At 51.0% G+C, this 12,836-nt stretch overlaps 1 protein-coding gene across 1 annotated transcript; it reads right to left on the bottom strand.

The window, feature by feature from the left end:
• Positions 1 to 6,640: 6,640 nt before the first annotated feature.
• On the bottom strand, positions 6,641 to 9,424 carry ACTA1 (actin alpha 1, skeletal muscle). Its single transcript, XM_020894591.2, is given in 8 exon segments — positions 6,641 to 7,033; positions 7,120 to 7,301; positions 7,397 to 7,588; positions 7,690 to 7,851; positions 7,956 to 8,096; positions 8,099 to 8,279; positions 8,385 to 8,525; positions 9,315 to 9,424. Coding segments are annotated over 7 exon segments (1,131 nt in total). The 5' UTR covers positions 8,514 to 8,525; positions 9,315 to 9,424; the 3' UTR covers positions 6,641 to 6,889.
• Positions 9,425 to 12,836: the final 3,412 nt, after the last annotated feature.

Raw genomic sequence — 12,836 nt, 5'->3', positions numbered from 1 at the left:
AAGAGGGTAAAGATACTGATTCATTTTAGATTTTTAGCAGGGTGGGCTAATGTGAAGTGATATATTTAATCCTAAATATGCCAGTAATCACATTGAATATAAGTGAACAAAGTGTCTCAATTAAAAGACAAAATTCTCAGGCTAGAAAAACTTTTCAACCTATGCTATTTACAAGAAATATATATAAAATATAAGGGTAATAAAATATAAGGTTACATCAAAATTGAAAATGAATAGTTTAAAAAAAGAATATAATAGTGTCAGGAGTTACAAAAGTGTTTGCTCCTTTTACTAATCTATAAACTTAATTTATAAACTGTTTATAAACTTGGGCAAGTCACTCAGTCTTGAGACCTCACTGTTATCATTTATAAAAGCAGAATAATAATCCCTCTCCTAGCTACTTTAAAAGATAAAATGAGCTAATGTGTTTGAAAGTTCTTCATTTAGCACCAGATACAATATTAACATAAGAGATGCATAGACTAATAAAATGAAATGTTAATGGTAACTTCTTCTATAGTGGGTTAAATTGTTGCTCCTATTGTGGGCTGAATTGTGTCATCCCCACCCCAAATTCATATGCTGAAGTCCTAACCCCCAGGATCTCAGAATGTGACTGTATTTGGAGACAGAGTATTTTATTTTTTCAGAATGTTATATTATGAGGAAGCATGGACACGCATGTGGCGAGAGGAAGAAGTTTCTAGAAGCCAAGGAGAGAGACCTCAAAAGGAGAAAACTTGGCTTAGATTTGGGGTTCTAGCACTCAGAACTCTGGGGAAAACACAATAATTCCTATTGTTTCAAGCCACCTAGTTTGTGGTAACTTGTTACAGGGACTTAGTACAGGTCCTGTAAAGGAAACTAGGAAGGATGGGGTGGACGAGGATCCAGGGGTACTAGGGCCCCCTTGGCTCATGATGTAGAGTGACCACTACTCCCGAGGCCAGCTCCTCTGGTCCAGGGACCAGAACCGTCTACATGGGAATAATGCTTAGGAAAGCCCAGTGTTTGTCATCTGAAAGGCAATCCTGATTCCACGGGCACCTCTGAGAACTACAACATCACTTTTGCACATTTCACAGTCTTTCTTTCATGTGGTCACCACCCCCAGAAACTGTTCAGTACCAGTGCTACTGAACTGTAGTCTGGACTCTCATCATCGAAAGCTAATATTTCAGAGGCAAGTGTTGGTAGAAAGGAAAGCTTGCTTTATTCTGGAGGCCTGTGACCTGCAGAAAAAGCACACTCATATCCAAAGGCCAGTTCCCCCCTGCCAATCAGATGGCAAGAGCTTTGAAAGGGGAGCTTCAGGGATGCACAGGCAGAGGGAGGGGTTATTAAGTTGGTGCAAAAGTAATTGCAGTTTTGGACCTTGAATTTTAAATCATTATAACTAGGCTCAAACACATCTTTATTAGTTAAAACTATTACAATCAACACATTTTTTCCAATAAGAAATGTTTGTTTATTCCTGTAGCATAAAAATCTGAGCTTCAGGATTTGATGAACTCTTGGAAAGCATTTTCTGCCTCCTGCTGGTTGTGGAAGTGTTTTCCCTGCAAAAAGCTGTTGAGATGCTTGAAGAAGTAGTAGTTGGCTGGCAAGAGTCAGGTGAACATGGCAGATGAGGCAAAACTTCGTAGCCCAATTTGTTCAACTTTCGAAGCATTGGTTGTGGAATGTAGGTTGGGTGTTGTTGTGGAAAAGAATTGGGCCCTTTCTGTTGACCAATGCTGGCTGCAGCATTGCAGTTTTCAATGTATCTCATTGATTTGCTGAGCATACTTCTCAGGTGTAATGGTTTCACCGAGATTCAGAAAGTTGTAGTGGATCAGATCAGCAGCAGTGGACCAGCTGATCCACTATTGATACTGGCCTGCTGATTCAGTACCACAGTGGGTCAGTTCTCGTGGATTAGCAGATAACCGAATAGTGAGTATGGTCCCTTTTATGGTGCATAAAGGGTTTGGCTCTGGGAAGTGTTTTGAAGCTTCTTCTCGGGCCAACCACTGAGCTGCTCATTGCCGGTTGTCATATAAAATTCACTTTTCATTGCACGTCACAATCCAATCAAGAAATGGTTCGTTGTTGTTGTGCAGGATGAGAGAAGATGACACATCAAAATGATGATTGTTTTGATTTTTAGTCAGCTCATGAGGCATCCACTTATTGGGCTTTTTTCACCTTTCCAATTTGCTTCAAATATCAAATGACCAAAGGGTCAAATGGTCAACGTTGAGTTCTTTGGCACCTTCTCATGTAGTTGGAAGAGGATCAGCTTCAATGATGGCTCTCAATTGTTGTTTGTCAACTTCCAATGGCTGGCCACTTGTGCTCATCTTCAAGGCTCTCATCTCCTTTGCAAAACTTCTTGAACCACCACTGCACTGTACATTTGTTAGCAGTTCCTGGGCCAAATGCATTGTTGATGTTGCAAGTTGTCTCTGCTGCTTTATGACCCATTTTGAACTCAAATAAGAAAATTTGCTCAAATTTGCTTTTTGTCTAACATCATTTCCATAGTCTAAAATACATATAAAATAAAAGAAAGTAGTAAGTCACTAGCAAAAAGCATCAAGCAAGAAATGAACATTAAAATGGTATATAACATAACCACATTTATTAAAGGATATATTCCAATATTAGATAGCAAATTTCAACAATGCCAAACTGTAATTACTTTTGCACCAATCTAATACATGCAGAAACAGCACAATAGGGTCTGATAAGGGAAAGGGAAGTTGCTCAGTTGTGTCCGACTCTTCGCAACACCATAGACTGCAGCCTACCAGGCTCCTCCATCCATGGGATTTTCCAGGCAAGAGCACTGGAGTGGGGTGCCATTGCCCTCTCTGAGAGTCACCTTGAAATCGGTCATGCAGTGGTCTGATCAGTGTCATCGAGATTGTTTCAATACAGTTCATCTTTGGTTCCAGGGTCGATTTGTACCCATTTCTTGGAATTGTGGCAGCTTATGTCATGGCTACAGTCTGGTCATCATGTAGTTAACTTCTTCCACCTGGTGGGGGTTTCAGTATCTATAAGACAGCTCACAGGACATGGCTCAGAATATTATCTATAACCCTTAAGGAGGACCTAAAGTCTTTGATTTTGTTTAATGATTATTATTATACCATCCTCTTTGCCTACTTTCTTTGCTTCTGCATTTCTCACTTCTTTGATTAAATTTATTCTTTGGCTGAAGTTTTTTTCTACAGACAAGAGGCAGGCAGATGGCATGTGGTGGAGAGAGCAGTATCTATTCTAGGAAGACTCCATAGGATCCTGCTCTGTTTCATTAGGATAAGCCATTAAGAAACTGACAAGCAGAGGCAGGGTCAAGCAAGGGGCTCAGGACTCTGCACCCAGCAACAGAGCCACCCTTAGTGAGGGGCCCTTGCTGCTCATTCATGTTGGCTACCTCCAGCTGCTTTTGCCACCCTATGCCAATTCCAGAAGTTGCAGCCCTGGACCTGCTTGGAGAAGTGGCTCTGACTGTAGGTGACAAGGATGCAAGTGGACCTGGAGCCCTGGGAGTCACCGTGCTGCCCACCTCACCAGAGTGCCATCAAAGCAAATCTTTTCAGCTTCTCTCTGAGTTGCAGCCCAGACACAGAGCATCGGCTTGTGGAAACTCCCCAAATGAACTGTGACATATCAACAGTGCTAAAGGGGATAACTTCCAAGGACAGTACCAGGCAGAGAGAAAACAGAAGTGACAAATGAGGCAAGACAGAGAAGGAGCAAAGCATGCAGGTGGGCTGGCCACACGAGTGCCCTCAGAGGTAGGGCTGGCCTCTGGCCTGAGCCCTCTCTGCCTCCTGTCCTCAGGGCAGAGGTAGTGCTGGATGAGAGGTGGCCATACTCTATGTCCTTCTCCTGTACAATGAGGGATGCTTCCCCACAAGAATCTGTATCTGGAACTATCCAGCCTGTCAGAGAACAAGGCTGTGTGGAAGGGAAGCCAGCCTGGAGGTGGTGAGAGCAAAGCAGTCTGAAGTCCACAGCATCCAGTGGTCATGTTCCAGGGTGGCCTCCCTGTTCCCGCCAGCTCCTCCAACAAGTCTTATGGTGATCCAAGTCAAGGCATCAGTGCCTGGTGATGGCGGGGTAGTGACACAAACTCCCAGAAGGGAACCACATCTTAGCAGTCTCTGTACTCCTTGCACAGAGTAGAAGGGCAATAAAATATTTCATGAACCTCTTGTGGGTTCTGCCATATCTGGGGGACAATTCAGGAATTAATGCATCTAGGAGGTACCCTGACATTCCATGGTCTAATTATATTAATAACTTCCAATGGTTTAAGTTATAAAGCCTAGGTGTACTCCAATCCCAGATTCTTCTATTTTTTCCCACTCAGTCTAATCCTTCTTTTCAATCCTGACATATCCTCTCTTCTCATTTTCTTCTTTGTCTCTTGTTTCTTCCACTGAGCACCAGTAAAATAGAATAAAAATTGTGGCAATTTATTTTGATAGAGGAAAATAACTGCAGTTAGATCCCTGATAAGACTTACCAAGTCTAAGGAAACACACCATAAGTGATCATCAGAAAGTCTTTTGTTGTTTTCAATTCTCTCACAGGTCCAAAAATTGGAGGTCTGAGATGGCTTTTCAGTGGGAAATCAGCCATAACAGTATTCCCTCTAGTGTGAGTACACTGTTGCCACACAGCAATTTCTCACTTCTTCCTACTGCAAACACACATAGTGCTGCTGGAAATAGTTATTTCTCTCCTCTCCCAGCTCAAAGATGTGGATATGTTCTATACACAGTGGGTATGTGCATTTTATATGTATAGTTTTATATATATATAATTTTTTAGTGGATAAGTTGTGTCTGACTCTTTCTGGGACCCCACGGACTGTAGCCCGCCAGGCGACTCTGTCCATAGGATTTTCCAGGCAAGAATACTGGAGTGGGTTATCATTTCCTTTCTCAGGGGGTCTTCTTGACCCAGGGATCTAACCCTTGTCTCCTTAATTGCAGACAGATTCTTTACTCCTGAGCCACAAGGGAAGCCTATTCCACCCAGGGAATATATATAAAGTATTTATTGCTGCTGCTGCTAAACTGCTTCAGTCGTGTCCGACTCTACACCACACCAAAAATCTTCTCTCAGGTCTAATATAGGTAATACAATTTACCAAATCACTATAATCACAAACTACTTGAGAGAAGGAAAGAGACAGAACACTAATGAAATATGTGATGCTTATTTCTTTTTAAAGAAGTACCAGAAAAAGAAAGGTCACTTAGCACACTTCTAGTGAAACCACATAATTTCTAAATTTTATACATGCTTTCAGGAGAAGAAAACTGTCAGAGGCAGGAGGAAAACTTCTGTTAGTCACTTGATGATTATGATCACAGGAGAAATGGCTCATTACTGCCCTAAATATCTTACTAAAATTCTAATTAGGAGACCTGGGTTTTGGCTTAAAAAAAAAAAAAAAGATTTAACCTGCCACTTAGCTGACTCATGTAATTCTGATATTTTTCAGTAAAACTTGGGTTCCTCTGAAAGACTAGAATTTAGCCCATTTTAAAATCTTTGTCCACCCCGGGTAGATAGATGGTTTTCAATGGATTTGGAATCATTTACTTATTTTATTAAAATCCTAAGTTCTACTGAATGACGGGTTCTCTTGATAGCTGGGTTTGGCAGTATTCCTACCTTGGAAGCTTCACTGATTCCTGAAGCTTCTCAAAATGCCATAAAAGAAGAGAATAAACGTGGCAAGGTGGCATATGATATAGCTGCATTGTTAATTCCTATAAATATATTTCTGAATGAGTGTATTACCTTCTTTGAGTCAGAATCTATTTTGTTTAGGAAACACTTTTCCCAGGAATTTTGAGCCAGGAATTCTCTCGTAGAAACACAAACTGTTCCCTTGTGTTGTGCCTTTCAGACTCCGCAGGAGTGGAGCAGGGTTGCTTCCTCTCCGTTGCTGACCTCTTCTCAGTACGGTCTCCGCTTCCCTCCCTGAAGGCATTTCCTCGCTGGCCCGCTCCCCGCGCCGGTCCCCGTTGAGGCCTCGCTGTCCTTCTTTTGGAGCGTTCACCTGGTCCTTTCTCGCCTGCTTCCACCTCTGGGCGCGGCTCCTTCCCCTCCCCACTCTGGAAAGGGCGCTTCGTCACCCAGAAGAAGCAAAGGCCTTCCCAAGAAGCGGTTATCTTCACTTAACAAAGAACTGGTTCCTCAAATGCAGAACGCACCCCTTTCAGTTTAGATCTCAGATTCCGGAGGGAACCGGCTTCAGTAAGGCCACGCCCGCCGCGGGTGGAGCGGGAGCGCGCTCTGCGCCCGGGATCCCGGGCCAGCACCACGGTCAGCGCCCTGTCCGCGGCGCGCCCCGGCCACCCGAGCGCCGCCCCCGCGCCGCAGCCGGCAGATCGCCCTGCAGGGGACACGCCCCAAGGTCAAGTCGGGCCAAGGCGCGGGTGCAGGTCTGAGGAATAGATCTGAGCCAGAGGGGAGGGCCGTGAGCTGCGGAAGACTTAACTCACGGCCTTGTAAGGAGTGCACTCATTTAGAGTATTGTGAAAAGTGACGGAGGAAGACGGAATCCCTTTTACACCCCGACCTCCACAGCTCCCCGCCCCCGCAAATAAACACAACAGACCCCTTTACGCAGCAAAACAGAACGGCTGAGTTTAATGCTTCAAGTTTTCCATTTCCTTCCACAGGGTTTCGTTTTACAAATAACAAAATGAGGTAAACAATGTATGTACACATTATAAACAGCGTGTCAGTTTGCGGCAGCGGTAACGCAGATGGTTGGAGAGCAGCTGCCGCGCGGTGGCTCGAGGTCAGCCGCCTGCGCCGCGAGCAGATTCGTCGTCCTGGGGAGAAGTCGCGGCTTTCGGAGAGGCGTCTAGAAGCACTTGCGGTGGACGATGGAGGGGCCGGCCTCGTCGTACTCCTGCTTGCTGATCCACATCTGCTGGAAGGTGGACAGGGAGGCCAGGATGGAGCCGCCGATCCACACGGAGTACTTGCGCTCAGGCGGGGCGATGATCTGTAAGACAGTGAGGACTTGTCGGGTGCGCGGTCGCGGCCGGGGAGCCCCTCACAGGCCGGGGTTTGGGGGAGGGCGCCACCCACCTTGATCTTCATGGTGCTGGGGGCCAGGGCGGTGATCTCCTTCTGCATGCGGTCGGCGATGCCCGGGTACATGGTGGTGCCCCCAGACATGACGTTGTTGGCGTACAGGTCCTTCCTGATGTCGATGTCGCATTTCATGATGCTGTTGTAGGTGGTCTCATGGATGCCCGCCGATTCCATGCCTGGGGGCCACGGAGGGGAGCATGAGACAGAGGGCGGGAGGCCCCGGGGGCTCGCGGGGCTGGCACCGGCCGGATGGCGGGGGCGCGGGGCTCACCGATGAAGGAGGGCTGGAAGAGCGTCTCTGGGCAGCGGAAGCGCTCGTTGCCAATGGTGATGACCTGACCGTCGGGCAACTCGTAGCTCTTCTCCAGGGAGGAGGAGGAGGCGGCGGTGGCCATTTCGTTCTCAAAGTCCAGGGCCACGTAGCACAGCTTCTCCTTGATGTCGCGCACGATCTCGCGCTCGGCTGCGGGGAGCGGGGCGGGAGAGGAGCCCTCAGCGCGGGGTCCCGGGGACTGCGCACAGTCTGCCGGCCCGCCCGCCTGGGGAGCCCGGGGAGCCGCGCACCTGTGGTCACGAAGGAGTAGCCACGCTCGGTGAGGATCTTCATCAGGTAGTCGGTGAGATCGCGGCCAGCCAGGTCCAGACGCATGATGGCGTGCGGCAGCGCGTAGCCCTCATAAATGGGCACATTATGGGTGACGCCGTCGCCGGAGTCGAGCACAATACCTACGGGAGGGTGGGGTCGGGGATGAGCGGCTGGGCCCTGCTAGGCGCTCGGGGAGGGGGGCGAGGCTCTCGGGAAGAGGGGCCGGGGGCCCCTGGGCTCTCACCGGTGGTACGGCCGGAGGCATAGAGGGACAGCACGGCCTGGATGGCCACGTACATGGCCGGAACGTTGAAGGTCTCAAACATAATCTGGGTCATCTTCTCGCGGTTGGCCTTGGGGTTGAGGGGGGCCTCAGTGAGCAGGTGGGGTGCTCCTCGGGGGCCACACGGAGCTCGTTGTAGAAGGTGTGGTGCCAGATCTTCTCCATGTCGTCCCAGTTGGTGATGATGCCGTGCTCAATGGGGTACTTGAGGGTCAGGATGCCTCTCTTGCTCTGCGCCTCGTCGCCCACGTAGGAGTCTTTCTGCCCCATGCCCACCATGACGCCCTGCGGAGCGGATATACCAAGCTCTCATTACCGAGGTTCCCAGTGGAGCGGGGCTAGGCCGCGTGGAGATCCGGCCCGGCTCCCTCCGGGAACTGGCAGCCTGACCTGGTGACGAGGGCGGCCCACGATGGACGGGAACACGGCCCTAGGGGCGTCATCGCCGGCGAAGCCGGCTTTCACCAGGCCGGAGCCATTGTCGCACACGAGGGCGGTGGTCTCGTCTTCGTCACACATGGTATCTGGTTTCTGCAAGGACGGGAAGGCCAAGGAGGCGCTCAGTGTTTCAGGCAAGAGGCCTCGCTGGCCGGAGCGCCCTCCCTCCCCGGGGACCTATGGACACCTCCGGCCTCCAGCCTCCAGCCCCCTGCGCAGCGCCATCCTGCGGGGGAAGCAATCAAAGCCGCGCCGGCGGAGCTTCGCTGCTGGGAGCTCTGCTGCGAGGAGACCACAGAGAGCGTTTCTCCATCTGGGAACTCAGGACACACGGTCCCGAGAGTTCTCTGCCTTCGCTGCAGGCGCCGCCCTCTCTGCCCCTCCCTGGCGTCGCATGGGGGTCAAGGTCCGCGAACCCTGATTGCTGGGCCACTGTGAGGGTGGAAGGTGACGCCGTGGAAAGGGCTTGGGCGCTCCACCAGGGCACGAATGGCCTATTTTGGACCTCCATGACACTTCAGACTCACAGCCCGAGCGCCCTTGGCACTGATGGTGAGCGAGGGGAGTTCCTTCTACTGCCCTTTGGTTCTGTTGGGAAGGAACTCCGGGGAGGACTAAAGCAAAACCTTTCATCTACCTCGGCACTCACGAAGTGTCAAGGAGAGCTGCCCCAAAGGGCTGGGAATAAATCTGGAGACCTTTTCCAAGGACCCCTGCTTCCTGTCTCTTCTTTGGAGCCCACCGCTCCGACTCCCAGGCCGGAGGCGCGGCTCTCAGGACGCGGGGCGGGGGCTGATGCAGTGAGCGGGCGCGCTCTCCCCGGCGATCCTTGGACTCCCGCGGCGGGGCCCGTCCTCCGGTCCCCACCCCGCCCCTGCCTACCTGGGCGGGTGGCTACACCTGCGGCTCTCCGGCTCCGGTCCCGGTCACCGTGGGAAGGAAGCGAGACTTCTCCGGGCGCTGTCCGCTGCGGTGGCCGCTCGTCCCCCTGCTCAGGTTTTATATAGCCCCGGGGCGCTCCCCTCGCGCCGCCCCGCAGGAATGTCGCTCCCCTTCTCGAGCCATATTTGGGTGTCGGGCACCAGAGCCCCCTCCCCCGACCGGTCCAAGGCCTGGGTCCCCGCCCGGGTCCCCTGCGCTGACCAAAGAAGGAGCGGTCTGGCCTGAGCCCAGGTAACACGGGCCGGGCCGTATATGGAGCGTCTGCCCGCCGGGCGGCCCCTCCCGACCCGGCCCAGTGGCCGGGCGGAGGGCCTGGGGTGCGGCGGGGGTCACGGAGTGTGCGGGGCGCGCCAGGGAGCCTGCGCCCCGGCTGCACCTGTCCGCAGCCGCCCCGCCCCCGGCCATTCGGCGCTCTGGAGCCTCGGGAAGGTGCACCCGCGTTTCACCTCTTCGGGTTCTTTACCCCCCAACTTCTCAAGTGTGACTCCACCGAGGACTCTATATCCTAGTGGGGGGCCCGAGAGGACCGGAGATGCAGTCACTGCCGGAGTCCCGGGCAGGGGAGGCAGGCGGTCCCTCCCCCGAGACTCCCAGCGAATTCGGTCTCTCCCCCCACCCCGAGCTCCCCGAATCCAGAGGGCTGACCCCGTTGGCCCCCACCCCCACCGGAGAGGGTCACCGGCGGCCGGCGGGGCGCAGCTGTCGCGAGGACAACTGGCGGCGTGAGGAGAGGGTGGAGAGTCGGGGAGGAGGCGCTGGGCTCCCGGGACAGGCCCCGCAGCGGCTCCCGCATCTCTGGCACTGAGCCAGGACCCCCGGAGCTGCCCGCCTCGGGGACGCGATGTGGGCTCGGGAGCTCAAGAAGGGAGTGAAGTTGAGTGAGTAACTTGCCGGCTCCGGAGTGTGGCAAGCCGAGCTGAGCACCCTACTCCCCGCATCCTTGGCGGGGCTCACCGACATCCCAGTCCTGGGGCAGGAAGGCAAGTGTCACAGCCCTAGGGTGGGAACTGAGAGGTGCTCTTACTAGGTGAGGCCTCACCCGTCCCTCCTCCCTGTAAAGAGGACAAGGGCATCGTGCTCTAGGATGGGCAAAACCTTTCCCTTCTGCAAAGGCTGAACAAACTCATCGTTATATTTAGAGGGTGATGCCCAGCCAAGGCCAGCTGATTCCCGATCCACCTTGGAGAGTCACGGTCCACCAGAGCCTGCCGAGCAGTTCTATTTATACCACTGATACACTGGGATCTGTCTTTCTAATTTTCTAGTAGGATTTAGATGTACTTATGGTAAAGGTGGAGTAGGGGTCAGAGGAGGTTATTAAGTTGGTGCTTCTCACTGTTTTTTCCCCTGGGGGTAACAGTTCTAACCTTGCTGTGGAAAGTACAAGGAGAAAGAGTTTTCTGCAATGAACTCAGGGACATGCTTTAAGGGGTACATCAGTGATGTGGTGTGAGCCAGAATGGAACCACTCATTTTTCTGATGTGCTCAAGTGTTCCCAGAATAGGAACTTGGTGGTGGAACTCAGCAACTGGGACAGGTGTGGGTCCTTGAAGAGGGATATAAAAGCACATACGAAACCCTCCTTCCCAGCCGCACACCACTGCAGGCCTTCCTAAAAATGACCAAAGTCAATTACAAACTAGGGAGTTAGTATGGGGCCTCTGTAGTGTGTATAAAGCCAGCGTACCTTCATATTCAGCTTTTTAAATTAGAGAATGAATGAATGAATAATGGACAGAATTACATTTCAATACCTTGTGTTCTGCTGTGGCAGTCTGACATGGAGACCCTAGAAAAAAATAACCTGGCAAATGCACTCTGTGTGCAGTGTGAGGGGAATAGCTTCAGTTTTGGTCTTAAAGGTAGAAGTATGCTGCCATTGACTGAATACGTCAGAACTTGGTGACATCTTAAAGGGAAGGAGGTTGTAGTTTTCAAAACTCTTGCTCAGGGCAACACTTCTCAGTGCAAGCTTTTGTAAGCTCAGGATCTATCTATTAGATTCAAACACACATGAAAAGCTATGAATCAAGCACTCACAAGCTAGCAGAGACCTGATGGTACCACAAACCCTGGGGAGGTGGGCCCTAAGAACACCAGTTGGCATCTCTGCTCTCTGTCCTGGGTCAGGCTGGTTGAAATAGTCCTGGAGAGCCACTGCGGGGTGGTTGAACTCTCATTGGCTCAGGAACGGCCCAAAGAGCAGGTGGAAGGCAGTCTCCATACATGTACGCTCTGGGGATCACCCCAGTGCCTTGCATCTGAGTAAGCAGGTCACTGCCTGCACAGCCTTTTGAGAGTGACCCTGGAAAGGTCAGCCATGCAAGCTATGCTCAAATGAGAACTCCTGCTTCTAAGTTTGCAGGGGCAGCCACAGCTCGATCATCTGGCAGGCTCGTCTGCCACAGCACAGGGGATGTGCTCACATCCCCTCAGCCGTGTCCCTCACCTCCTCGCACATTTGTGGATCCCAGCCTTGTGCTGTTGGTTTCTGACCTATTTAGACATGAACTTTTAAAATGCTTTGTATGCTTTCATATGGTTCCATTAATCCTGTAACTATCTGGAGGTACGTGAGACAGTACTAGTTACACTAGCTTTAAACATAAGAAAACCAAGGTCCAATGAGCTAGACATGTCCTGGGTACCATACTGCTGGGAACATGCAGCGGCTTGGAAGACTCTCTCTTCCCTAGGAGTGGTCGGGCTACCTTCTGTCTCCCTCTAAACTTGTTCAACACTTGGTATGTTCTGGAACTTAACAGATCCTCAAGGGATCTTCTTCAATGAAGGGCCAAAGACATCTTCAAGTCACGGCTTCACACACGGCCATCCTGTCATCTCAAAAAAAGAATAGTGGGGGGGGGGGGGGGGCGCTGCCTGCAACACAAAGTCAGACAGTCCAGTAACCAAGTGGGTAAAGGAAAAAACCCAAATTTGCTGTCCTCCTAAGCCACACCTCTAAAAATGTGCAGGCAACTGCAGCAATCAGGAAGAGAGGACCTCGATCTTCTACTGAAGGCTTTCTCAGCCCAAGACCTGCTCTGCTTGGTCATCTCTAAGGGACTCATGACTCCACCGGAGCCATTCCTGCCCCTTCCCTCTACTTGCCGCGTCCCACGTCAGCTGTCGTGAATCAGTTAAAAAGTTGCCCTTCAGTAAAGCCCATTTGAGTGCATCTGTCCTCTAATGGGCTATGTGACCTGGGGCAGGTGGCTTCCAGAGACAATCAGCCTTCTCAACTGAGGATGCCACCTACTCTTTGAGACTGATTTGAAGGTTGAAACTAGGTAAGTGCATGGAATACACACACAAAAAACAACGGTACACTCTTTCTTCTAAAAGGGTTTGGAGGCGGTGAGAGGGATGAGGTGTTAAGAGTGAGCAAAGGACAACTAAAAACCATTACAAGTGTTCACTGAGCACTTAGACAGGAAAAGTCAATGCATTCTAAATATATC

The sequence above is a fragment of the Odocoileus virginianus genome, unplaced genomic scaffold (genome assembly GCF_023699985.2).
Source record: "Odocoileus virginianus isolate 20LAN1187 ecotype Illinois unplaced genomic scaffold, Ovbor_1.2 Unplaced_Contig_14, whole genome shotgun sequence".
In the NCBI taxonomy this organism is placed as follows: domain Eukaryota; kingdom Metazoa; phylum Chordata; class Mammalia; order Artiodactyla; family Cervidae; genus Odocoileus; species Odocoileus virginianus.
Note: the sequence above shows the minus strand (reverse complement) of the source record. Positions and strands in the feature narration are given on the sequence as shown.